Source organism: Mandrillus leucophaeus, unplaced genomic scaffold, assembly GCF_000951045.1.
Source record: "Mandrillus leucophaeus isolate KB7577 unplaced genomic scaffold, Mleu.le_1.0 Scaffold123, whole genome shotgun sequence".
NCBI classification, from domain to species: domain Eukaryota; kingdom Metazoa; phylum Chordata; class Mammalia; order Primates; family Cercopithecidae; genus Mandrillus; species Mandrillus leucophaeus.
The window spans coordinates 1,079,474-1,106,934 of record NW_012100654.1 but is presented as its reverse complement, the minus strand read 5'-3'; the positions used below and the strand labels follow the sequence as shown (position 1 = coordinate 1,106,934).

General features: G+C 46.9%; 1 protein-coding gene across 3 annotated transcripts in view; it reads right to left on the bottom strand.

The window, feature by feature from the left end:
• The window catches only part of SLC41A3 (solute carrier family 41, member 3), a 97,475-nt gene that overhangs the window by 55,663 nt on the left and 14,351 nt on the right, over positions 1 to 27,461 (bottom strand). Inside the window, exons 1-2 of one of the 3 annotated variants that reach the window (XM_011971523.1) lie at positions 14,645 to 14,858; positions 12,391 to 12,690 (exon numbers count right to left, since the gene is read on the bottom strand). The exons of 1 other annotated variant lie outside the window; for it this stretch is intronic. In XM_011971523.1, the coding sequence (XP_011826913.1) occupies positions 12,391 to 12,663 (273 nt within the window). In that variant the 5' untranslated portion in view covers positions 12,664 to 12,690; positions 14,645 to 14,858. Of the gene's footprint in view, positions 1 to 838; positions 1,846 to 12,390; positions 12,691 to 14,644; positions 14,859 to 27,461 lie in introns of those variants that run through there. One more of the 3 variants, XM_011971524.1, reaches the window with a different exon arrangement.

Here is a 27,461-nt window from a genome sequence, read left to right as displayed (position 1 = left end):
CAAAACTGCATAGTATAAACCATATATGTATATGTTTATATGTACATAGAAAATTGTCTTGAAAGGTCCACAGCAGCGGTGATAGAGATGAGGGGACAGCCTGCCTCCATTGCTTGGGCATATTTTCTAATTTTTCTAAACTGACTCTACGAAATGCTTCAGCTGACAGATAGCACAAACCTCTCAATGATTCCAACACGCTGCCTGAATCAAGCTAGGGGAGAAACAGATTGTGATGAGCGAATCTCCCTCAGCACATGCCTCCACTGCAGGGAGACCGCCATGGCCCTCCCACCTGCACCCTCGGGCTCCAAACCTTGTCCTTTTTCACCAGGGGCCACACCAGGATGCTGAGGGCTGGGCATGCCGCAGCCTCATGCCCCCACCCTACAGGGACCACAGCACACAGACTCAGTGATCTGGTCCTCACAATTCTGTGAGGTTGGGGCTTTCATTATCCCCATTTTACAGATGGGGAAATCAAGGCAGAACAGTGTGACTAAAAATCCCCTCCACTGGTGAGTGGCAGACTCTGCCTCGTGAACCCATATGCACTGGGAGGAAGGTGGTTTGAGCTCCTTGGGCTGAGGAGGCACACGTAGGCTAAGGTTCTAACAAACCTCCATCATTCTGCGAATCTCCAACGCTGAGGTCTCAGTGTTGGAGGTCCCTCCTGACAGCCTCACTGACACCCGGGACACCCAAGCGGCAAGGGCAGGTTCAGGGCTGCTGTCCCACTCTGGAGGCCCCTTATGAATCCAGCCTGCCCTGTCTGTGGTGCCAGGAGACCCGGTCAGTGTGTCTCCCACCCCTGATCGCCCAGACACCCAGTACGCACTTGAACGGTGTTCATCACCAGGCCGGCCGCCATCATGCACAAGCCGGACAGCAGAATGGGCACCACGACCTGACACATGATGGTGAAGAAAGACTCAGGCAAGACCCCATGTGGGGACCGGGTGAGCTCACAGCTGAAGCCTCGCAGCTTCTTGCCCCGAAAGCAAAACTCCAGATTCAGCTGGGTGACCACCATGGCCAGGCAATGCAACACGATCCCAGGAGCACGAAGTCGGAGCCGGGGATGCTCCAGTCCTCTCCTCCTGGCCCACACCAGGACGCTGTTCCCAAGAAGTTCACACAAACAGAAGCTTCCCAGTCACCAGGTGCCGTGTGCCTGCAGAAAGCTCCCCAACAGCCCCTTGGCCGAGGGCCAGCACAGATGAGTGAGGAACAAAGGCCAGTGTGACTCAGGGCCTCATTACGGAGACTCTGCCAGGCCCTGCTGTCCCTCTCTGAAGGTCAGGCTCTCCTCAGATAGTGGCTGTGTGTCCGCCGGGACCTCCCTCTGCTGGCCTGCCATGGAGGCTCATGGTCCCTTCGCACCGCCCTTGACAGCAATCAGCAGCCCAGCAGGCCGGTCCATACTGGCTTGGGCTGGACAGAGCTGGAGCGTACGTGGGGCCTGGCCTTGGTGAGTGCCCACACAGAGGTCTGCTGCCACCTCGCCCTGTACAAGTGTCCTGGGCTGTTCCCCTCCTGGCAGAGGAGGCCTGGGGAGATATCAGCACAGAGGGACTGCCTCCTCGGGCCAGCTCTACAGACCTCAAGTTTTATTCCTCAAGGCCAACAGTCTGTGGATCTCCGAGCAGAAAGCCACGCCCTGGGTCATCTCGAGTTGTGTCCAGCCAGGGGGTTCATGGCCACAGGAAGCTGTGTTCACAGAAAAAAACGCAGTCCTGTTCTCCCTCCATGGCCTGGAAGACTCATAAAAATGCTTCCAAAGTGACCTCACTTTCTTCAGCTACAAAGGTGAGACTGGCCCTGCTGACCCCACCTCACACAGAGAAGGAGAAGGGGCTGGGAAGGCACCTCTGACTCCTGGGGTTCTGTTGTTGGGTGTGTCCTCTGTGCATTCCACAGGCACCAGGAACAGAATGTTCAGGCCTGAGGGCAGGCTGGGGCAGGCAGAAGCCCGAAGCTGGGGGTCAGACTCACATCGGCTGAATCCAGGGCTGCGGTCAGGTCTAGGCCTCACTTCCACTCCCATCCCTAAACTGTCACCCTAGTGGGCACCTTATCTGGTTCTCCCGTCGGACAGCCTGTCCCGGACTCACGTGCGGACCCCAGCCTGGAGTCCACTGCCCTCCCCAGTGTGGATCCTACTGGCCTCCCTGCAACTGAACTCCAGATGAATTTCTCCAGCACCTGTTCCCCTCGTGCCCCCAATATTCCTTGCACTGCGTCTTTGCGCACACCCTTCATTTACTCATTCATTCAACAGATATTTTCAAGCCCCTTGTAGGACCAATGCATAATGGGCCCTAAACTCCAGCACAATTCCCACTGAGAGCTAGAGTTTCTGCCCCTCCTCTCCCCTTTGTCCCCACAGCTTAACCGGGAGAACAAAGTGGAAGAGACGCTGTGGCAGTTTCTGGGCGTGGATCTTAAGAAACTGACAACTTCTATGTCCTATCTCTTGGGCTGCTCATGCTCCCAGTTACTCTGCTGTGAGGAAGGCCACATGGTTACAGGTAGAGGCCATAAGCCAGGGTCTTGCCCACAGCCCAGCCTTGCACACGAGTGCGCCATCTTGGGCTGGCCCAACAGCCACAGGGCAGAGCAGGAGGTTCTTCTCACCAGGCCCTGCCCAACCTGTGGATTCTGCATCAAACAATAATTGGCTTTAAACAAACTGCTAAGCTTTGGTGTCCTTTGTTATGTAGCCATAGTTAACTGCATGTGGGGAATCTCTTCCCGTGATCTCGCTATTTCAGATGTAGCAACTCCCAAACTTCTCACAGCCCAGACCTCTCCTCCGAGCTTTCAGACCATATACCTAAGCCCTGGTAGGGATGAGCACGTGTCTCACTCTGCCAGTCTCTCAGGACTGCCACTTCCAAGCCTGCCTCTCCCAAGTGGCCTGCCTCAAGGAAAGGTTCTGCCAGAAATGCAAGCCTCACTCTGAGCCCCGACCACCTCAGTCCCACATTCACTCTGCATGTGCCCGTACCTCTCCCACAGCTGTCCCCCACTCCCGCCCACAGACGCTGCCTTCGCCACGGCCCTTTGTCCCTCTAACCTGCCTCCCCACAAAACCAGTGTGTGTGCTCTTCACAGGCACAACCCACAGGGGCACTACGAGGATGGCGCTTGCTTGCACATCCTCCATGGCAGTCAACACACTGCCTGAGAAAGGGGCATCTGGACCCCTTGCAATCTGGAAAGACACATCCACGTGATCCTCCTTCTTTCTAGTACACGGTCATGTGCTGCAGCGGCAAAGGGAACTTCTCACGACCCTCATGGGGGCCATGCCCGTGCTCCTCCCCTCTGCTGCGGGCCGACACATCACCCAGGCCAAACATTGCTAGGCCTTGTGGCCAGCTGAGGCACCTCCTCTCAGCCAGAGCCTAACAGCTATTTCCCCAGAATTTCCAATGTACTCTCTGAACCTCTCTGAAGACAGGTCCCACTTTTGCATAACAGAAGCATGAAATGCAGGTGTATCTGCTCTCCCTCCCTGGCACGCACCCTTCCTGAGAACAGAGCCCTTCTCACTGCTGCAATCTTGGGGATTCTCCATGGCTCCACTCCACAGATCAGTACTTACGGACTAGTATTTGCCAGCCTCCACCCTAAATGCCAGGGTACACTGTGAGCAGAACAAACACAGGTTATCAGATAGTCAAAAAAAAAAAAGAGAGAAAGAAATGATGATCTGTGACAAATGCTCTGAAGGAAACCCAGGGCATAATGAGGGCACAGAGCAGACTTGGCCACACGCACTCAGTCACTGTAAATGAATGAAGGAATGCCCGTTTGTTCCCTTGTGCAGCAGTCTGTAATTCTCAGAGCTCTCTCACATTCTATCATTTTCACAACAGCCCTGGGATGTTCACAGGAACTACAGCATTCTGTTTTGCAAACAAAGAAAATGAACAGTTTTCCCAAGATCACACAGCAAGTTAGTGTCAAAGGCAGGCCAAGACCCTCAGCTTCTGGGCTGCCACTCCTGCCTGCCAACCCCATCGCTGTCCGTCATCCATGGTTAGGATCAGCTTATTCAAACAGGAGATTGAACCGGCAGGAGGCAGAGAGAAATGGCCTGATTCTGAGAGAAGTGTTGCAGAAGGTTACTGGTTTAAAGGCATCACCTGGTTAAAGACAGAGTCCTCTAGGCTGGCCTAGTTTCTCTGGCTGCTCAAGGTCTGTTGTGGGATGCACATTCCCAAGGCACACAGCTGAGAAGACCCCAGACAGGTGATCACTTCCTTCAGGTGTCAGTACCTCTCAGTGTCGTCATAGTTTTGGACGTGGTCGAACATCATCGCACAACTTATAATCATACACAGTGAATCCTGGAACCATCCTCATCAGCACAGGAGACGTAGAAATAAACAACTATTTGCATACTCTCATACAGAAAGAGTTGTCTGATCAAGTAAGTTACAAAACATTACAAAAATGTTTCTCAAATCTGTTTAAAAATTGAGCGAGAGACCAGGTACAGTGGCTCACGCCTGTAATCCCAGCACTTTGGGAGGCCGAGGCGGGCAGATCACCTGAGGTCAAGAGTTCGAGACCAGCTTGACCAACATGGAGAAACCTCATCTTTACTAGTAATACAAAAATTAGCTGGGCTTGGTGGTGCACACCTGTAATCCCAGCAACTCGGGAGGCTGAGGCACCAGAATTGCTTGAACCCAGGAGGCAGAGGTTGCGGTAAGCTGAGATCATGCCATTGCACTCCAGCCTGAAAAACAAGAGCGAAACTGTCTCAAAAAAAAAAAAAAAAAACACACACACACACACACGTGCATGCACTGTGAAACATTCAGAAGGATATATACCAAAATGCTAACAGTAGTTGCCTTTGGGTGGTGGGTTCATAAGTAATCTTTATTTTATAATTTTCTGTCTATTCTGACAATTGTGATTATTTCCTTTTATAAATCAAGAAAAACTGTCATCAAAAGCAAATAATGTAATTATATAAGAAAAACTACTTTCCTGTGAAAACCTGAGAACAAAACATGTCAACACAGCTCACTGAGTTATAATTCAGAAAATAAAGAGTGTGGTTTTAAAAATAGCTCAGTAGCACAGCAGAAAAATCTGAGAGCTTGAACTAGATTCCAGCTACATGGAGCACCAGGTGGAAGCTGGGTCCGGCGGTTTCTGTGTGACCTCTGGGCCTCCAGTCCACCCCACAGCCCACAGCATGAGCAAGTGGCACAAGATCAGTGGTACTCACCCATCAGGGGTACCAGGACCACCTGAGGGGCTTCTGCAACAGGCCGCCCAGACCCCACGAAGACCACAGGATCAGAACACTGAGGACCACTGATCTCTGCCCACCGCCTTGTTCTTACTGGGGTGTGTTTTTAGGGGAGGGTCCACACAGCGTGGGCAGGGGCTCTGGAGTACATTTCTGACACTGCAGCAGGAACTGCTTGTTTACCAGGAGCAGTTTCCAACACAGCATCCAATTCATTTCTCAGGGTCACCCTGACCCTCGGCAGGTTCTCAGCCAGACGGTCATTCTTACAGGCATGAATTCTTCCCCCATCTTGTTCAGATCTCACAGATCAGGTCAATTAAATTTTAAATAACTCTTAAGGTTCTTCTTTATTTTCTGCTTCTGATCTCGACTGGCAGAAACCACCCACGGGTGAAGATGAAAGACTTGTCCACCCCCTGCCAGGCTGGCCTGCTCACGCACTGTCTCCAAGCAGCCTCTCTTGCCTCCCCTGCAACACCTCCTCCTGGGGAAAGGGGATCTTCTTGGCCTCCCTCCACAGGGCCGCTCCCACCATTTGCTGGGGCACACAGCCCTCACTGCTATCAATGTTGACCCCAGCGCCTGCTGTGTGAGCGGCATGAGGGCAGGGCTGTCTGCCTGGCATAGGTACACAGTATATGCTGCCTGAATGAGTGAATGAATGAATGAATGAATGAACGAACTGCTGTGGTCCTCACTTGCCCAGGGCTAGGTGTCAAGGGTCCACCATACCCTTAACCCAAGGGTGAGACCCCCCTCCTCCCTCACCAACGAGGTGAAGAGGAGGTGACCATAACTGGCTCACGAACAGTTGGGCCCACCGTGACTGAGGACACCTGGCCAGCTCTCCCTGCCTGCTCTTTGCTTGCTAACAAGCCCTAACAGTCAGCTGGGATGCAACTGCCAGTTGCTATCTCTCTCGGGCTCTGTCATCTCCTCCCACCCTAAAGGGCTGTTTTTGCCCCCATGACAAGAACTACCATTAACTGACTACAGGCTGGTGTGAGTCTGGCGGGTGCTCCCTGGCACTCCTGCCACCTGGTCTGACTTACAAATTGGCTTGACAAGATGAGACCCCACAGACCCTCCCCTGCTCCCCATTAAAACAGTTAATACCACCCAATGCAAATTACAACAGGACCTTCAAGGAGGGAAACTTATTATGCAAGACTTAAACAGGGTACGTCAATCCCCCTGCTTCTCCTTTACACGGGGCAATTTGGCTCATTCCTAAACCTGGAGAAAACGAAAGGGTGCCTCCTGGTGGATTACCACCACCTTAACGCCGTGACCCTGTCCATTCAGACCCCACATCCAACACCGAATGTTATAGAAATCACTGACTCCATCCAAATCAACTGGTACTTTGCTGCTATAGACTTGGTTAATACATTCTGTTCAGTGTCTATTGCTATAGACTTGGTTAATACATTCTGTTCAGTGTCTATTTCACCAGCCTCTCAGACACACTTGGCCTTCCCCTCTAAAGGGACACTAGATATCTTTTCCAGGCTCCCCATGGGGACCTCCACAGCTCTGCCATCACACATAGTCATGTGGCCAAGGTCTCCCCTGCATCTGCCTTTCTCAGGAACACAGTTACATTACACTGATGATGCCTTCCTCCAGGCTCCTTTGACTCACTAATTAAGGGCATACAAGTAACTCACAAAGGCACTCACAATGAGAGCGGGGGCCATCACCCCACATGTGGTGTGAGGCCTGGCATCTTGGTTAAACGCCTGAAAATTATTTGGTAAACTGAGAGCCATTCCATCCCCAACACTGCAACAAAAGAGCTATTAACCCTCTCAGCATCCACAACATTAATACAAGTCTCCAACATCTCTTAGTTCCTTTTGCGTTCTGGACCTTTGGGTGCCTGTGACAGTGATGACACCCAGTGGAGGTCCCTTTGCCACTTTCCTTTTGGGTTCTGGAAGCAACATATTTCTCATCTACAAATTTTACTTATGCCCATTTATGCTGTCATCTGCAAAGCAAGCCAACTCAAACAGGCCACTCCAACAAAAGGTTCTAGGATCTGCCCAAGTTAAAATCAGCAGTCACTCCTATTAGTGCCCCCAGAAACGCCTTCATGGAAGAGAGGGGCATTAGCAACCTCCCCTCAAGCCCTGGAGTCTACAGGCTGATGGCCATAAGTTGTCTAGGGGCTGTGGATCCAGGGAGATGCTCTCCTCCACCCTGCACTGTGCACCATCAGAGGAGCAGCTGCTGGACACATGCTGGGCTCTCCTGGAAGCACAGGTTCTCACGGACGCTGTGCCTGTGACTCTCCATTCCCACTACCCATTATGCCTTCACATGTGGCACCTCCAAGCTCAGTACAGCTACTGAGGTCTCCTTAAAAATAGAATGGAGCCAAACCTGGGCCCTCTGGCATATGCCACCTGCAGGAGGGGTGGTCTCCCCTGTCCTCAGTCCTTTGCCAGATGCCATGGTGCCAGAGGAGTCACCCCTCCCTGGGCCCCTTGACTACCCAAGGCCCTTGAGATGGGCTGGCCATTCATGGTGGGAGCTATAGGCTTCACGGAGGGTGCTGCCATGTAATATATGTGAGGGAGCTCAGGGGAAGGCTGCTGCTTCCCATCTTAACCGGGAAGTCCCTGAGAAGGAGCAAACCTCCAAGGGTCAGCACATTGGCCAAGCATCAGGCAATCAACAGCATGGGCACCCTGGTCTGCTGGCGCTCCCTCTGCCCCTGTGCACAGGCTCTTGGCCCAGGGCCTCGAAGCTGCCCCACTTGGGGGTACAGAGCTCTGGGAATTTCCTGCCTCAGTGACACACACAATATAGAACAGGGTAACAAATGCCTACACATACACTACAGCCACACACAAGGCCTCAGACAGTCACTCCTGATCCTCTCTAAGGTTCAGGCATGGCGACGGTGGCCAAGGCCCTCATTTCCTTCTTGAAATACAGAGCACCAACTCTGCAGGAAGCACCCAGTGGAGCCCCTACTTCCCTGGTGGGCCACAGGCAGCCAGGGTTAGCAGGAGGCACATGGGGCCCTCAAAGAACTCTGATGAAGTGACAGGTGGCAAAGGGACCTCCACTGGGTGTCACCACTGTCACAGGCACTGATTAAGCTGGATCCAATCCCCCCTCCCTGCCCCGGGGACACACACTCCCCATACCCAGGCCACCAAATCCCTTCCTGGACACAAAGCAGACACTTTTCACTTTTCAAGGGCACCACATGGCACTCTCTCTCCTGGCCAAGGGTCTACGCTGCTTCCTGGAGAGGCTCTTCTATTCCCTGGAAGTGTCAGTCACCATCAAGGCTTAAGCTGGCATCAAGGCATCAAGGGGTCAATGGTGGGGTAAGGCCTAAAACTCCGAAGTGCTGCCTCGACACCTGGAGAAAGCAAAGATGCTGTGAGTGGCGCGTTCCCCTCCTGATTCTGCTCCTATGGACAAGGTTCCCAGCCCAAAAGCCTCCTTATCTCAGGGCAGAAACTGTCCCTCCACATCCCTGAGGAGCCTGCGTCAGTTTCTGCCACCCTGTGGAATTACGCAAATAGTCAGGAATGGAGGGCGGGTTTCCCACTCTCTTGTTATGACAAATCTTGCCCCCCACATCCCCTGCTGGCTCACTCTGCTCCCGAATGGCCCTACAAGGTGCGCGACGTCCTCCTGCCTGTGTGATCGGTATGAGGACTGACAAATCGCCGTGGTCCCCACCTGTTCAGAGTCAGGTGTTGAGTGTCCACCATCCCCATAACCCTAGGGCAGGACCCCTGCATCCTCACCAGCAGAGTAAAGAGGAGGCAATCAAAACAGGCTGCCCTCACCTCCTCCTGCACTCCCAGTCTTCTCTCTCTGCCCACACGGAATGCCCCTCCAGCCAGCCCTCTTGCCCTCCTGGCCTTTCTAGACTGCTCTATGTCTCTGTAAGGCCACAGCCTGCCTGGAGACCCCCGTTCTTCCCAGCACATGCACACAATGCTCATCCCAGCCCACCCATGGAGCCCAGGACTGGATCAATTTCTGGAGACTGCTGGCACTCCTGCCTGCTCCACGCATTCCAGTGAGGAGTCCTGGTGGAATTTCAGAAAGACTAACTTGGATGAGCTTGGCCTCATCAGGTAAACCCTTTAAAGGGAGCAGGCGCTTCCTGAAGTCAGAGAGAGATTTCATCCAAGGGAGGTGTCTCCACTGCTGCCTTTGAAGATGGCAGGGCCACATGGCAAGACACAGGAGTGGCCTGGAGAAGTGAAGTGCAGCCCCTGGCTGACAGCCAGCAAGGAAATGGAACCGCAGTCCTTCAACCTCAGGGAGGAACACAGCACCAGGAGGTGAGTTCTGAAGACAGGAATACGCTTAGAAGTACATGTTTCCCCAGAGCCTCATGAAGAGAACGCATCCTGGCCAACATGTGGATTTCAGCTGTTGAGACCCTGAGCAGAGATCCCAGCCACACCATGCCTGCACTTTGCCTTACAGAACTATGAGCTAATCAATGCATGCAGTTTTAAGCTGCTAAATTTGTGGTAATTTGGAACACAGCAATAGAAAACTGACACATAAACCACATGTTGCCAAATTGTCTGAGTTTTATAGAGGAACTGAATATAAGCACTGTAATGAAAAGCTTCCAATTTTGAAATGTTTGCACCGAACTGAACACTAACCAGCCAACAAACCAATGCAGACCAGCATGACAGCTGTGTACATCCATTTTGAACCTCTCATATTTGCAATGGAAAGAAAGCAGACTTGTAGCAGAGAGTTTTTCTTCTTCACGGGAACGCATACCTAGTCTCTAATATGTGCCGCCCTGTGCACACACACGGGCAGATGGGCACCTGTATAAAAAGCAGCTTCTGTTTCTAAGGAGGGCATAGGCTCAGAGCCTTAGAAGAAAGATGACTGAGACTGCATTTTAAAAAATGAATGCTCAGCAAAAAGCCACCAAAAGCAAAGTCAAAAGATAAATGGGGAAAACATAGGAAATATTTATAATTCACATCACAACGAAACAACCAATTTCCTTAATATATACAAAGCCCTTAGGTGTCAATAAGAGAACAGGAAAATACTCAATAGAAATATGAGCAAAGAATATAAATAGAAATACCAAGATCCTCAACCTCTCTCACTTGTAATAAGAAGCACAGATCACACTATAATGACCACAGCAGGCAGCAGCCCTTGAGGAAGGCCCCCGACCACCTCCTGGTACTGATGCTCTTAGCCAACTGCTTCCCCTGGAATGTGGCTGAACCTGGTGACCTGATTCTCACCAACAGAAGCAAGGCCATGCCGCTTCTATGAGTAGGTTACAGAGGACAGTGATGTCTGTCTCGCCAGCAGACTCTTTTTCCGTCTTGGACTGTACCCTGATGAGGCGGGCACCATGCTAGAGACGTCCACATGGAGAGGACCTGAGGGGGCCTCTGGGCAACAGCAGTGAGGAATTGAGGCTCGCAGTCCAGTATCTGCCAGGAATGTCACCCTCTAAGTGAGCTGGGCTGGTGCCCCAGCCTCAGAAGAGACCATGAAGCAGAAAAGCCAGCTAAACTTCACCTGGATTCTTTACCCACAGTAAACATGAGATAATGCATGCTATTATATGAAGCATGTGTGTATTATTGGGATACACACATGCTTAATATAATGTGTGAGTTTTGGGATAACTTGTTAGGCATCGAGAGAAATTAAATACAATGAAATGCAATTTCCAGCTAGCAGATTACTAAAGATCAAAAAGGTTGAAAAAAACCTGTGTTGGTGAGTGTTGGGAACAAGCATTTCCCTTGGTGTGGAGGAAGTACGACATTCTACCACAATGTGGGAATTCAGTCAGGGTGGTGGGAAAAATTATAAAGATAGTTATAGGAAATAGTCACAAACTTTCTTGGAAGGCCGGGGTGTTGCATAGCTTCAGTAAAAGATTTGGCTGAAGGCAGCCTAATCCTCTTTTTGAGTTGATAGCAGAAGAGCAAATAACAAGGGAATGTGGGGGAGTTTATCTAAATAGCTTGTTTACTCATGTGGTTCTAAGACAAACCTTTGATCATCAGTAGGACTGCTCTCTCTGGTGCAGGGCGACCAGCTTAATTACCCACAGGTGTGCTGACTCAAAGCCTTTGTCATTTAATCTGTAGTAAATAAATACCAACTTCTACTGGCTTATGGGGCCATGCTGCAGACTCAGAGCAGAGCCCCTTAGCTGAACTGACAGGCAAAATATCTGGTTAATGTACGTGTCTCATCTGTCGCTGGGTCAGGGTCTGTGGGTTGGAACCCCGCACCACTAAACAAATGATTTGGTGATCTCCATTAAAGCCACAAACGCACATGCTCTTTGCCCAGTAATTCTACTCGCAACAAGTTATCCTACCAATTTATTCAGAGATGTATAAAATGATTTATGTCAAGATGATTCACTGCAGCATTTTTTAAAGTGGTTATAGGCTAAATTATGTCCCTGCAAAAATTCATATGTTGAAGTCCTAGCACCCAGTACCTCAGAATGAGACTGTAATTAGAAACACAGCCTTTAAGAGGTAATTAAATTAAAATGAGGTCATTACGGGGGGCCCTAACCCAATCTGACGGGTGTCCTCTTAAGCGATTAGGACAGAGGCATGCACAGAGGAAAGATCACGTGAAGACACGGAGAGAAGGCAGCCATCTGCAAGTCAAAGAGAGAGGCCGCAGGAGAAACCAGTGCTGCCAACGCCTTGATCTTGGACTTCCAGCCTCTAGAACTGTGCAAAAATAAATGTCTGTTGTTGAAGCCCCCCAGTGTGTGGGACTTTGTTATGGCAGCAGTTGTTGACTGACACAATCAGTCAACTGTGTTAAACTTCAAAGTACATCAGAAGGGAAATGATTAAGTACGTTTTGTTCTACATCAATCATATGGGCTAATAAATTGTCTATTGAAGATTAACTTGGGTTAAATTTACTCTCTGTCACCAGAGACTAAAAGAATCTTGCCCAATATACAGGGGAAAAAATGGCTTTTTGAGAGGATCGCCCAACAACCTTTAAGCTCGACCTGACGTGCAGCTGCCTACTCTATAGGTGACGTTTGGCAGTGTCCCCCTCCCTGTCCCCATTTAGTTCCCTCTTACCTGGAAATAGTCCAGAAGCATGCCGGCCCAGGACAGCCCCAGGCCCGCAAACATGAAGGGCACGGTCACCTGAAGGCCTATGGACCAGGCGGTCTCCCTGCTAGGCTCAGTCTCCAGTGGCTTGGGGGTCACACTTTGGCTCTCAGGGGCCCTGAGAGCTCCATCTTCTGAGGCTCCAGGGAGTCCTCCTGCGCTGAGGGAGTGAGGAAGCCCCAGCTCCCCTGGCTTGCCACAACTGTCCAGCCTCCGCTGCCGGGTCTCTGTCCCATCCATCTGGGCACAGCTGGGTGCCTGGCAGCCCTACAGTGGAAGACACAAAGTTGTAGGGCTGAGTTCCTGACTCCCATGGCCCTAACACCCAAGGAGCCTCAGGCACCTGTCCAGCCCCAGGCTGGTATGGTCCCATCCAACCCGCAGCCCTCACTCAGCACCTGCTCCACCAGACTCCTGCACCCCAATTTACAATAGTTTATTGTTTAATATGCACATGTGTGAGCACAAAACATACAGAAGAGCACAAACATATATGGGCTGAAGTCAGCAAAAAAGGGCCTCTGAAAATTCTCTCTTCCATAAAAGCAATTTTAAAAAACAGCAAAAACTATCAAAATCATTTTTTTCAGAACTCTTACTGATACCAAAGGCTCAAGGCATCCAGGAGTACCTATCCAAGAAAAACTGCTGACTCTCAGCAAGGAAGATCACTTTGTAACATTCAAGCTACTAGTGACATTCTAACTTGCCTAGTCCCACTACCCTCCCCAGCTCTGCCCTAGCCTTGAAAATGGACAGCCCACAATTGCAGTGAGAGCTAGCAGCCTGGAGAGTATGACAAGGCTGGAGTTCTTTCAAGTCCCCATGCCCAAAAAATTATTTTTTGACCGATCTGGAGATCCCTGTAAGACCCCACTTAGAGGGCTGTCTGTATTTAACCCCACTTGGAGTTCACCTGGTGCAAAACCTTTTACCCTGGGAGAAGTTAGTAGAAAACAATTACAGGCACAGTGGCTAGCTGGGGTGAACAACAGAATAATGAAAACATTTAAAGGAAAAGCTGAGGAAGGGGATGTCAACAGGGGTTTTGAAAAATTCCTGCACACTCTGGGAATCTATTAGGTTGGTACAAAAGTAATTGCAATTTTTGTTATTACTTCTGATGGCAAAAACTGCAATTACTTTCACACCAACCTGACAGCAGGCCACCAATACATAGTGCCACACTGGTGGCTAGGAACACACTCAGGAAATTCCTAGGAAGGCCCCAAGTTTGCACCTCCTGGACACTTCGCACAAGCAGCAGGTAAAGGCTGCGGAGGCTCTGGCGAGCACCAGACTGGATGTGCCCAGTGTGCACACAGAGCCCCTGAGTAAAGACTGGGAGGCACACTCATTCCTGGCACAGAGTTCCAGGCGTGGAGTTCAAGGAAATCTGTAACTGGTCATCAGCTGGCACTGAGCAGAGATTCCATAGCCACACACAACAGAGAATGGAGGATGTTTACAGGATTGGTCCAGAAAAATCACTATACAAACAACAAACAACAAACAACAAGCAGCAACAGCAAATCCAGGGGAGAGGGGAATCTCATTTCCACACCTGTCATGTTATATACTGCTAAAGGTCTAGCTTTCAACAACAAAAATGAGACATGCCAAGAAATAACAAAGTATGGCCCATTAAAAAAAATTAATAGTAACTGTCCCTGAAGGAGGCCGAAACTTTGAATTGGCTGTTTTAAATATGTTCCAAGAACTTAAGAAACCATACTGGAAGAAGCAAAGGAAAGCTTCAGAATGATATCTACTCAAATACAGAATGCCAATACAGAGATAAAAATTATTTTTAAAAATAACCAAATAGAAATGCACTAGTTTTAAAGTACGAGAGCTGGAATGTAAAATTCCCAAGAAGAGCTAACAGCTGATCTGAGCAGGGGGAATATAAAGAATCGCTGAACTGAAACAAGAGAGATTATTCGGTATGAAGAACGAAAATGAAAAGGAATAAAGAAAAAGAAACAGGACCTCCGAGAACTATGGAATAATATCAAGCATAACAATATAAATGTTGAAAAGGGGGAAGGCAGAAAGAATATTTAAAAAACAAAGGGCGAAAACTTTCCTGACTTCATAAAACATTAATTTCCACATCCAAAGAGCTCCACAAATTCCAAGTAGAATAAACTCTGAGAGAGCACACCAAGACCTGCCAAGAATCTTAGAAGCAGGAAGAGAGCAGCAACTCATCATGTACAAGGGATCCTCTAGAGCAGGGGTCCCCAACCCCTGTTGGGAACTGGGCCACACAGCAGAAGGTGAGCGGCTCCTGGCGAGCAGCACTGCCTGATCAGCTTCTCTCTCCTGTCAGATCAGCGGCAGCATCAGATCCTCATAGGAGCTCAAACTGTATTGTGAACTGCGCAAGCAGGGGATGTAGGTTGTGTGCTCCTTATGAGGATCTAATGCCTGATGAAGAGGTGGAACAGTTTCATCCCCAAACCAGCGCCTCCCCTCCGCCCCAGTCCATCGAAAAATTGTCCTCCACAAAACCAGTCTCTGGTGGCAAAAAGGTTGGGGACCACTGCTCTATAAGATTAACAGCTCATTTTTGATCAGAAATAGAAGCCAGAAAGCAACAGGATCGCATTAAAGTGCTCAAAGAACAAAAGCTGTCACCTAAGAATTCTTAACTAGCAAAATTATCTTTTCAAAGTAAAGAATAAATTAAGAGATTTTCGGATAAACAGACACAGAGCATTCGTCCCCAGCATACCTGCCCTAAAGGAAACACTAAAGGGAGTCTTTCAGGCCAAATTACCTTCCTGACTAAGGCTGGAATCCAAGACCTAGGCTTGAATCCACACAGAAAGGAAGAGCATCGGTAAAGGTAACCACCTAGACAGATTTTTTTTAAAGTATAAACACATTTTTGTTAGTAACTCTTCTTACTTTTATCCAATTTAAAGACAACTATGTATATCAAGTTGGAATTAAGTTGTTGTTGATCCAAACAAGATTATTATAAACCAAGGTGCTGATTGTAACCCTCAGGGCAACCACTAAGAAAAAAAAATGTAAAAGAAGTAACAAGTGAATAAAAGTGATACACTAGGGAAGATCTACTTCATACAAAACAATGTAGTAATGGGGAAACAGGGAAAAAAGACATTAGACATATAGAAAACAAATGGCAAAATTGCAGACACAAATCCCATCTTATCAATTATTACATTAAGTATATATGGATAGGTTGGAAGTAAAAGGATTTAAATAAATATACCATGCAAACAGTAATCAAAAGATAACTGGAGTGGCTTTAATGCTATTAATAGTACCAGGCAAAATAGACATAAAGACAAGAATTCTTACTACAAAGAAGGATATTTAATAATGATAAAAGGGTCAATCTATCAAGAAGCTATAACAATTACAAACACACATATGCCTAACAACAAAGCCCCAAAATACACAAAGTAAAAGTGGCAGAATTGAAGGAAGAAAAAGACAATTCAATAATAATAGTTGGACATACCTTACTTCCAATAATTGATAAAGCAATTTGACAGAGTATCAACAAAAGAAAGAGGACTTCAACAACATTATAGACCAATTAGACCAAACAAACACATCTATACAAAACACTCCGTGCAACAATAGCAGAATACTTAATCTTATCAAGTGCACATGGAATATTTTGCAGGCTTGATCTATCTTAGGAACAATAACTTCAATAATTTAAGACTGAAATCATACAAAATATGTTTTCCAACCACAACAAAATAAAATTAGAAATCAATAACAGAAGGAAATTTGGGAAATTCATAAACATGCGGAAATTAAACAACATATTCCCCTTTTTTTTTTTTTTTGGAGACAGGGTCTCTTTCTGGCACCCAGGCTGGAGTGCAGTGGTGTGATCACAGCTCATTGCAGCTTAGACCTCTGGGGCTCATGCAGTCCTCCCATCTCAGCCCTCCAAGTAGCTGGGACTAGAGGTGTGCGCCACCACAACCAGCTAATTTTTAAAATTTTTGTAGAGATGGGGTATCACTGTGTTGCTCAAGCTGGTCTCGAACTCCTGATCTCAAGTGATCTGCTCACCTCGGCCTCCCAAAGTGCTAGGATTATAGGCATGAGCCACCAAGCCCAGCCCATACTCTTAAATAACTAATGAGTCAAAGACAAAAATCACAAAAGAAATTAGAGATTTCTTTGAGATGAATGAAAATGAAAATACAACATACCAAAAAATTATGGCATGTGTTAATGCAGTGCTTAGAGGGAAGTTTATAGCTATAAATATCCATTTCTTTAAAAAGAACAAATTAATAAATCAGTCTTCCACCTTCAGATGAAAAAGAGGAGCAAGCTAAACCCAAAAAAAGGAGAAGGCAGGAATTATACAGATTAAATTGGTAATAAATGAAAGAGAATTGTAAAACAAAACCAAAAAAACCCCGCAAAACCAAAAGTTGGGTCCTTGAAGAGATCGACAAAAGTGACAATCCTTTAGAGAGACTGATGAAGAAAAAAAGAGAGAAGGCTCAAATAGTTAAATTAAGAATGAAAGAGGAAACATCATGACCAAAACTAAACATAACTATAAGAGAATATATGATTAATTATAAGCCAACAAATTGGAAAAGCCACCAGTCAGAGTGGCTATTATTAAAAAGTCAAAAAATAACAGATGCTGGTGAGGTTGTGGACAAAAGGGAATGCTTATACACTGCTTGTGGGAATGTAAATTAATTCAGCCATTGTGGAAAGCAGTGGGGGTGATTCCTCAAAGAACTTAAAACAGAAGTACCATTCAACCCAGCAATCCCATTATTGGGTGTATACCCAAAGAAATACAAAACATACTACCATAAAGACACATGCACAGATATGTTCATCACAGCGCTATTCACAATAGCAGAGACATAAAATCAGCCTAATGCCTATCAACAGAAGACTGAATAAAGAATATGTAGTACATATGCCCATGGAATGCTATGCAGCCATGAAAAAACGAGATCATGTCCTCTGCAGCAACGTGGATGGAACTGGAGGCCATAATCCTAAGCAACCTAATGCAGAAACAGAAACCAAATACCACATGTTCCACTTATAAGTGAGAGCCACACATTGGGTACACATGCATATAAAGAAGGGAACAAGAGACACCATGGCCTACTTGAGAATGGAGGGTGAGAGGAGAAAGAGGATCAAAAAACTACCTATCTGGCCAGTTGCCGTGGCTCATGCCAATAATCCCAGCACTTTGGGAGGCTTTGCAGCACTTTGGGAGGATGTTACGAATACAGACACAAAATCCTCAGCATAATACTAATAAACTCAAGCCACTAGTACATACAAAGACTTACAATAGAACCAAGTGGGATTTATTTCAGGAATGTAAAGTTGGTTTAACATATGAAAATCAATGTAATACACCAAATTAATATAATAATAGGGAGAAAACAGTTAAACAGACACAGAAAAAGCATTTGGCAACCTCCAACACTCTTTCATAATAAAAACACTTTAAAAAGTTAGCTTTGGGTTTCTCATAGATGCCCTTAGTCAGAATGAGGACATTCCCTTCTATTCCTAGACATTAAGATGAGAATTCTTACCACAGACAAAGAAAGTTATTTGATAATGATAAGAGGAATAGAAGGGAATGTCCCTCATCCTGATTAAAGGCATCTGTGAGAAATCCAAAGCTTAGCGAGAGTCTGAAAGCTTTCCCAATAAGATTAGGAACAAGACAAGAATCCCTGTTTTTGCCAATTCTATTAAACACTGTACTTGAGGTTCTAGCCAGCAGAGTTCAGCAAGAAAAAGTAGTAAGAGGTATCCAGCTTGAAAAGAAGTAGTAAAACTACCCCTGTTTACAGATGACATAATCTTACACATAAAAAATCGTAAGGGATCCACATACACGCAAACTATTACAGCCAGTAAACAAGTTCAGCAAGGTGTAGGACTGGAGGACACAGGTCAATACACGAAAGTCTGTTTGTTTGTTTTGTTGTTTGGGTTTTTGGGTTGTTTGGTTGTTTTTGTTGTTGTTTTGAGACAGGTTCTCACTCTGTCACCCAGGCTGGAGTGGAGTGGCACGATCATAGCTCACTACACCTTCAACTTCCTAGGCTCAAGTAATCCTCCCACCTCAGCCTCCTGAGTAGCTGGGACTACAGGCATGTGCCACCATACTTGGCTAATTTTTTAAATTTTTTGTAGACAGGGTCTTGCTATGTTGCCCAGGCTGGTCTCAAATTCCTGAGCTCAAACGATCCTCCCACCTCAGCCTCCTGAGCAGCTGGGACTACAGGTATATGCTATCATGCTCAGCTTTTTTTTTTTTTTTAAAAAAAAGAAATGAGGTCTTGCTATGCTGCTCAGGCTGGTCTCAAATTCCTAGGCTCAAGTGATCCTCCTGCCTCAGCCTCCCAAAGTGCTGGGATTAGAGCTGTGAGCCACTGTACCCATCCAGTTTTATTTTTATACTCTAATAATGAATAATCTAAAAGTAAATAAACAATTGCATTTGCAATAGAAATGCAAGAAATGAAGAAAGCTTCAGAACAAATTTAACAAAAGAAGTGTAAAACTTGTACCCTGAAAACTACAAAACATTGATCTCCAGGTTTAATACAATCCCTATTCAAATTCCAGTAGTCTGTTTTTTTTTTTTATTTTTCTTTCTTCTTTTTTGGAGAAAATGACAAGGTGATTCTAAAATGCAAATGGAAGTGCAAGGGAACAGAAAATCCTAAACAATTCTGAAAAAGAAGAATGAAGTTGGAGAACACAGACTTCCTAATTTCAAAACTTATTGTAAAACTTGGTATTGGCAAAGAATAGAAATATAGATTAATAGAACAGAACTGAGAGTCTATAAATAAATTCATGCATCTATGGCCAATGGATTTCTGACAAAGGTATAAAAACCATTCACTGGGGAAAGAGTAGTCTCTTCAACGAATGGTGCTGGACAACTGAATATTCACATGCAAAAGAATGAATTTGAATCCCTACCTCAAACCACATACAAAAACTAACTCAAAATGGCTTAAAGAATTAAACATAAGAGCTAAAACTACCTAAAACACTTAGAATGAAATACAGGTGTAAATCTCAGGGACTTTGGATTAGGCAACAGTTTCTTAGAAGTGATATCTGAAGTACAAGCAACCAAAGAAAAAATTGACAAATTGGATTTCATAAAAATTTGAAAGTTGCGTTTCAAAGAACACTCTCAAGAAAGTAAAGACAATCCACAAAATGTGCAAGTATTTGCCATTATATTAATGAGGGTTTAGTATCCCAAATACATAAAGAATACTTACAATTCAACAATAAAAAGACACACCAATTTAAATGACAAAGGAATTGAACAGACATTTCTCCAAAGATGTACAACGGCCAATAAGCACATGAAATGATGGCGTCACTTAACATTAAAAGTGCTCAGCTTCACTGTTAGAAAAATGCAAATCAAAACCACACTAAGATACCACCTAACATAATGTTGTCAGGGTTCATCCATGTTGTTGCATGAATCAGCACTTCATTCCTTTTTACAGATGGGTAATATTCCATTGTATGGACATATCCTATTTTGCTTACCCACTAATGAGTGACAGACATTTGGGTTATTTCCACTTTGGGGCTACTACAAATAATACTCCTATTATTCATGTACAAGTCTTTGTGTGAATATGAGTTTTCTGTTTGACTGAACTGTACATTTAAAAGGGGTGAATTTTATGGTATGAAGTTTATATCACAATAAAAAATTATGAATCATTTATATTATTAAAGCAAGAACCCTTACACTCCCACTAAGTTCAAGAAGCAAAGCATGACCAGCCTCTCCACTCTGAGCCCCTCTCTGATAACAACTCATCCCTCCCTACCAGAGGTGACACCAGCCTCACTCTGGGGATGACCATTCCTTGGTCTGTTTTATTTTTCCTTTAGTTTTACAATGTGTGCAGCCCTAAGTGTTACAGCTGAGTTTTGCCTACTTTGCGACTTAGATCAACAAAGTAACACTCCACAGATTCTTTTCATGTCCAGTTTCTTTCACTTGACATTAGGTTTCTGAGATTCAGCCATGCTGCTGAATCTATTTTACTGCTGTAGAAAACTGAACTGTATGACTGCCCCACAATCTCTTCATCTATTCTATAATCAATAAACCACCTCAGCCGCCTTTCCTTTCCAAAATGAAAATAACGGGATTTTTTTTCTAATTACAAAAGTGACATGTGTTAATAAAAAATATAATTTAGACAATACAAAATAATATAATGAGGCTGGGCATGGTGGCTCACCCCTGTAATCCCAGCACTTTCGGAGGCCGAGGCCAGTGGATCACTTGAGGCTAGGAGTTTGAGACCAGCTTGGCCAACATGGTGAGACCCCATCTCTATCAAAAAATACAAAAAATTAGCCAGGTGTGGTGATGCACACCTGTAGTCCCAGCTACTTGGGAGGCTGAGGCAGGAGAATCACTTGAACCTGGGAGGCGGAAGCTGCAGTGAGCCGAGATCACACCACTGCACTCCAGCCTAGAGGACAGAGTGAGACTCTGTCTTAAAAATAAATAAATAATAATATAATGCGGTTTAAAAATCACTGACAATTTCACTATTCCAAAATAATCAGTGCAAGTCTAGTGTATATCCTTCCAATGTTTACACACAGACACAGGTCCACACACTCACTGTGTTTTTTTTTTTAAATCCATGTTCTAGATCCTGGATTTTTAAAATTTGATAGAATGTATACATCTCTGGCCCCTGTTCAGTAAGATGTCTGCCTGCCTGCTTGTCATCCTTGCTTGTCAATCAGTTTCAGGCAAGGAATGAGGTGGTAGGCTTACGCCACCCAACTGCTGGTAAAACATTTTCCCATGTAATCTATGGATTCAGGAGGAGCTGATGGAAGAACTGAACAGGGATGTGTGCCCTGCGCTGTGCCTTACAGCAGGGAGAAGCGGAGGGTCACGGCACCTCCTGCATCCTCAGTGCTTCCTTCTCAGGGGCCTGAATGGAGCAGGTGGTGAGTTAGCAAAGGAGCAGCCGGCCTGGGCGGCCATGACATGCAGTGGGGACAGGGCACAGGGAGGCCTCTCGAGTCGGCAGCACTCTCAGCGGTAGGAACGGTGCCCCTCATCCAGCCCAGAGAACCTGGGCCCAGGCGGCACCGGTGTGGCTCCAAGAGGCAATGAACAGAGATGGGAACTGCCTACTCCCACCTGCCTCCCACCTCCCTGAAGGACCTGCAGGGGCCCAATGCCAGAGACAGAAAATGCCTCCCTTTCACCACACCAGGCCCCTCCAACTCTCCGCCCCACTCCCACAGGTAGGAATGGCCACCCTCCTGGCTAGGCAAGGCCACTGCTGCATCCCTTAGGTCGTAACAGCAGAACCCATTCCACCTTCCTCATGACCTTCTCGTCGTCAACCTTCTAGCCTGACCCCTCCGGCCAGACCAGCCATTTTCTTTAAATTCCCATCACATCCTCTGTAGCAATGCTGGTAAAACTGAGCCAGGCCCACACTGGAAGCCTGGCCATCATGGAGAGACAGCTAGTGGAGAGGAAAGGAGAGGAGGAGGACTTGGACCCTGCCCACACTGGGAGGAACCTGTACTACACAGAGCTGAGCTATCGGCTGGTTCTCCAGGCCCCACTCTGCTTCTCAGGGTGGCAGCCCCAGAACCATGAGAAGGACGCACGCTTGGCAGAACAGGGTAGGAATCATGGGGTCCCTGCAGTGCCAGATCCCTAATCTTTTCCAAAAATAACAGACACAGCTACTGATGACCTGTGCAGTATGGCTTTACCTCCTTTAATCCTCACGGGACCGTGGGAAGGCTAGCTTATTACTGACCACTTTACACAGAAGAGGAAACAGAGGATTAAAAGAGACCCCTACTGGAGTCCTCTCAAGGGGTCGCACCTACAAGGAACCCCTCTCTCCCACCTCCTCAGTTTCTCCCCTCTACCTCTGTGGGATCATCTGATGAGAACAGAAACTTGCTCTAGGATCTGCCTCTATAAACCCAGCCTTGACCTCAAGCTAGCTCTCACTTCATTCCCCTCCTTCTCTTAATGGCAAAAAAAATTATACAAAGAATCATGTCCACAGTGTGTTCTCACCTCCCCTCCTCTTCTCCTGACGCAAACTGTTCTTGCCAAGGCCAGCGGTCATCTGAGCAATGCTACAGGCACCCAGATGCCCAAGGCTTATGGACAGGAACAAAGAGAGGTTAACTTTTCCCGGCTCCCTCTGCCAGAAAGGCAGGGCTTGGATGTCCTGATCAACCAGGGAAGTGGACAGTCGGAAAAAATTTTGAACCTAAATCAGGGATTTAAACTCCTTAAGGTAAGGGAAACACACACATACACACACACACGTGCATGCACACGCGTGTGCACACACACAAAAAAATCAGGGATTCAAATTCCTTAAGGGTAAGGGACACACACACACACATACACACAACTGAAAGCAAAAATCAGAGGGGAAAAATGATTACTTTAGCTACATCAAAGTTTAAATATTCTGTAGGACAAAACTTCTAAATAAAATTTAAAAGCAAGCAAAAGCCTAGGAGATAATAGTTGGACCCAATACAAGAGACAAAGGATAAGTGCACAAAAAAGAATGAAGAACTCCTACAGAGAAAACCATAGAGAAACTGACACAGGATGGGAACAAGAGCTTAGCTGGAGAAACACAAAGGAAGCCTAGACAGCCACCTGAGAAGGTGTTAGGGAAATAAAAATGAAAGCTGATGGAAAGATACATTATGCTTGAGGAATGGAAGAATTTCAATGAAAATGACAATTTCACCCAAAGCAATTTACAGAATCGCACAATCATTACCAAAATACCAATGTCATTCTTCACAGAAATAGAAAAAAACAATTCTAAAATTTACGTGTAACTACAATAGACCACAAATAGCCAAAGCAATCCTGAGCAAAAAGAATAAAGCTGGAGCCATCATAGCAACTTCAAAATAAACTACAAAGCTATAGTAACCAAATCAGCATGGTACTGGCAGACACATAAGCCAATGGACAGAAGAGAGAACCTAGATATAAATCCACACACTTACAGCCAACTCATTTTTGACAAATGCACAAGAAACATACTCTGGGGGAAAGGAGAGTCTCTTCAATAGATGGACTGGGAAAACTGGATATCCATATGCGGAAGAATGAAACTGGACCCCTATTTCTCACTATATTAAAAAATCACATCAAAATGGATTAAACGCTTATATGATTTAAAACCATGAAACTCATGGGGAAAATATTGGGGAAATTTTGCAGGACATCGGTCTGGGCAAAGACTTTTTGTGTAAGACCTCAAAAGCACAGGCAACCAAAGCAAAAATAGACAAATGGGATTACATCAAGCTAAAAAGTTTCTGCAAGGCAAAGGAAACAATCAACAAAGCGAAAAAACAACGCACAGAATGGGAGAAAATATCTGAAACCACTCATCTGACGAGGGATTAATAACCAGAATATATAGTACCAGGAATTCAAACAACTCAATAGCAAAAAAGAAAAAAGAAAAAAAAATCCAATTAAAATATGGCCAAAAGATCTGAATAGACATTTCTCAAAAGAAGACAAAAATGGCTCACATATATGCAAAAAGTACTCAACATCATTAATCATGAAAGAAATGCAAGTCAAAACCACAATGAGATATCATCCCACCCCATTTTAAATGGCTTTTGTAAAAAAGACAGGGAATAATGGACACTGGCAAGGATGTGGAGAAAGTATTCCTTGTACACTGTTAGTGGGAATGTAAACTAGTTCAGCCACTATAGAGAACAGTATGGAAGTTCCTTTGAAAACTAAAAGCAAGCCAGATGCGGTGGCTCACGCCTGTAATCCCAGCACTTTGGGAGGCCGAGGTGGGAGGATCACTTGAAGCCAGGAGTTTGAGACCAGTCTGGCCAACATGCTGAAATTCCATCTCTACTAAAATACAAACAATTAGCTGAGTGTGGTGACACACGCCTGTAGTTCCAGCTACCTTGGGAGGCTGAGGCATGAGAATCACTTGAACCCAGGAGGTGGGGGTTGTAGTGAGCTGAGATTGTGCCACTGCACTCCAGCCTGGGCAACAGAGCGAGACTCCATCTCTGAAAAAACAAAAACAAAAACAAAAAAAAAACCCCTAACAACAGAACTACCGTATGATCCAGCAATCCCACTCATGGGGACATATCCAAAAGAAAGAAAACCAGGATATTGAAGAGATATCTGTACCCCATGTTTCTTGCAGCACTATTCACAATAGCTAAGATATGGATCAACCTAAGTTTCCATACCAGATGAAAGAATAAAGAAGATGTGGTACATATACACAATGGAGTACTATTCAGCCATAAAGATGAGATCCTGTCATTTGCAACAACATGGATGGAACTGGAGGTCATTACATTCAGTGAAATAAGTTGTGGACAGAAAGACAAACTTCACATGGCCTCACTCATATGTGGGAGCTGAAGGAGGGGATCTCAAGGAGGTAGAGAGTTCACTGCTTACTAAAGCCTGTCGGGGGACAGGGGGAAGAAGGGAGGGTGGTTAATGGCTAGAAATACATGGTTTGATGGAAGAAATAAGAAATAGTGTTTGATGAATCAATAGGGTGACTATAGTTTACAATAATCTATTTTACATTTCAAAATAGCTATAATTCAAATGTTTCTGGAATAAAAGACCAATCTCTAAAATGATGGATGTCTACATTGCACTGATTTGATCTTTACAAGTTACATGAATGTGTTAAATTATCACAGACACCTCAAAAATATGTACATCTATTAGGTGTCAAAAACAAATTTTAAATATAAATAAATGAATGGTGTGAGGCACCTCACCTCACTACCACTAGGGCAAGGGGTGGGCAGAAGGGCCTGGAACATAGCCACAGGGCTCTGGGTCTGCCCCTGCCAGAGGCAACTGGGCAGTGACCACTCCAGGCCACACATCCTCACTCAGCCCCAGTCCTGGTGAGTCACTTACACACGTGCCTGAGGAGGTTAACCCAAGAGTGCATAGCCACTATGCCTGGTGACAGCAAACACCAGAGTGGCAGGTGCTGGCGCAGCCCTGATCCGTGATTTGTGCTGGGAACACGCATGCAGCTGGACCCAGAGAGCCCCAGCCCTGGGTCCACCCTCACTGCGCATGGTACCAGAGGAGGGCCTGGCCAGGGTAACCCAGGAGCAGGGCCCAGCTGGTGTCAGCACCAGTCATTCCCGCCTGCTCTGTGCCCCTTGCAGGGTGGGGGATCTCACTGCTGTGGACACGGCCAAAGGCCCCTGAGCTCCACCTGAACGTTGGAGTGTTTGCAAGGAGAACATGCTCCAATGTCCCTGTGTCACTGCCAGCTTGTGCAGATTAACAACCGAGCACAGGCTGTAGTAGGCTTCTGTGGGTAAGTAGGCTGTGGACCAGGAAACCTCTCATCCCAGAGCCCCAGGGAGAAGCCAAGATGTCAGTGGAGGCATTGCCTCCAAGGTCCCCACAGAGGACATCGGGCAATGTCTGCACATAGTTTTGGTTGTCCCGACAGAGAGGGTGATACAGGACAGCCCCCCACAACAAAGAACTGCCCCACCCCAAATGTCAGTAGTGGGGAGGCTGAGAAACCCTGCTATGGGGCAGTGGTCAGAGACCCTTGTGCCTTGAAAGGGGCTGGGCAGGACAGGTAGTGGCCCACCTGGGGCCACAGGTCAGAGCCGCACCTGAGTCTGAGGCTGCCCACCCTCCCAGCTGCCAGCATGGGGTTGGGGCGTGTCCGCCCCCATCAGACTGAAGAGGATACGGATACTCTATCACTCAGAAGCATCCCTGTGTCACCCTGTGAGGCTGGCCTTGGACCCAGGACTCTGGGCGCCCAGTCAGCACCCCAGTGTGAACACATCCTGCCCTGGGGCCTGGTCCCAGCAGCTTACACAGACCAGGGCTCGCCCAAAGGCAGGCAGGCAGGGCCACTGCTGACCACGCACCTGGCTGGTCACGATTCTGGAACTAATGGTTTCTGCCTGGCAGGGAGGCCGCCAGGGCCTCTGGGCTTCACCCCTCCCCACCTTCACAGGGTACCTCGCCTCAGTGGGAATGTTCTGGAGCCATAACCCAAGGTTGGAATCCCAGCTCCTCCCCTTTCTAGGTCTGTGACCTTGGAAAAATTAAACTTTCTGTACCTCCGTTGCCTAATCTGCGAAATGGGGTAATATTACCTACTGTATAGGGCTGTGAAGATTAAATGGAGTTATGCATTATCATCACAGGGCACCTGGCCCATCTTCACCCTCAGTTCATACTCCTCAAAGCCCTAAGGTTTCATATCAATGGTCAGAACCACCAGGAGGGCCTGCTAAAGACAAGTATGGGGACCCACCCGCAAGGTTTAGGATTTAGAAGGTCAGGGTGGGAATGGGGAACCCGCATTTCTAGCAGATCTCAGGGAAGGCAGTGCTGCTGGTCCTGGGACCACAGTTTGAAAACTACTGGTGTAAAAGCCTTCTTAAAAAAAGTGGGATTTGATCACTAGCTATATGGAAAAAAACTGGAAAAAAGAGAAAAAAAGAAAAGAAAGAAAATAAAAGAAAGGGAAGGAAGGGAAGGAAAGGAAGGAAAGGAAGGAAGGAATTTCAAAGAGACCTATCCCACCGGCTCTCCTGGATGGAGAGAGTGTGGGACTTTGAGAGAGACTCCCGGCTGGGCATCCCAGGAGGTTTTCTTCACCCGAGTTTTGCACCAAGCCCACCCAGGACAGTGGGCTGAGCCTGTGGCGGAGGCTGGCGGGAGGTCTGGTTGAGGCAGGGAGGGTTTCCCTGTGCGCGGACGCTGCAGGAGTCACGCGTGTGACATCCAACCAGGAGCAGTGCCCGGAGCAGGCCAGGAAGAAGACGGGGCCGCTGAAAGCACACCGCGGCGGTGTGGGGAACGGCCTCAGACACCTAAGGGTAGGACCGGCCCGCTGCCCCGCGACCCCCAGCGCCTGGGTCCTTTCCCGGCCTCCCCCAGG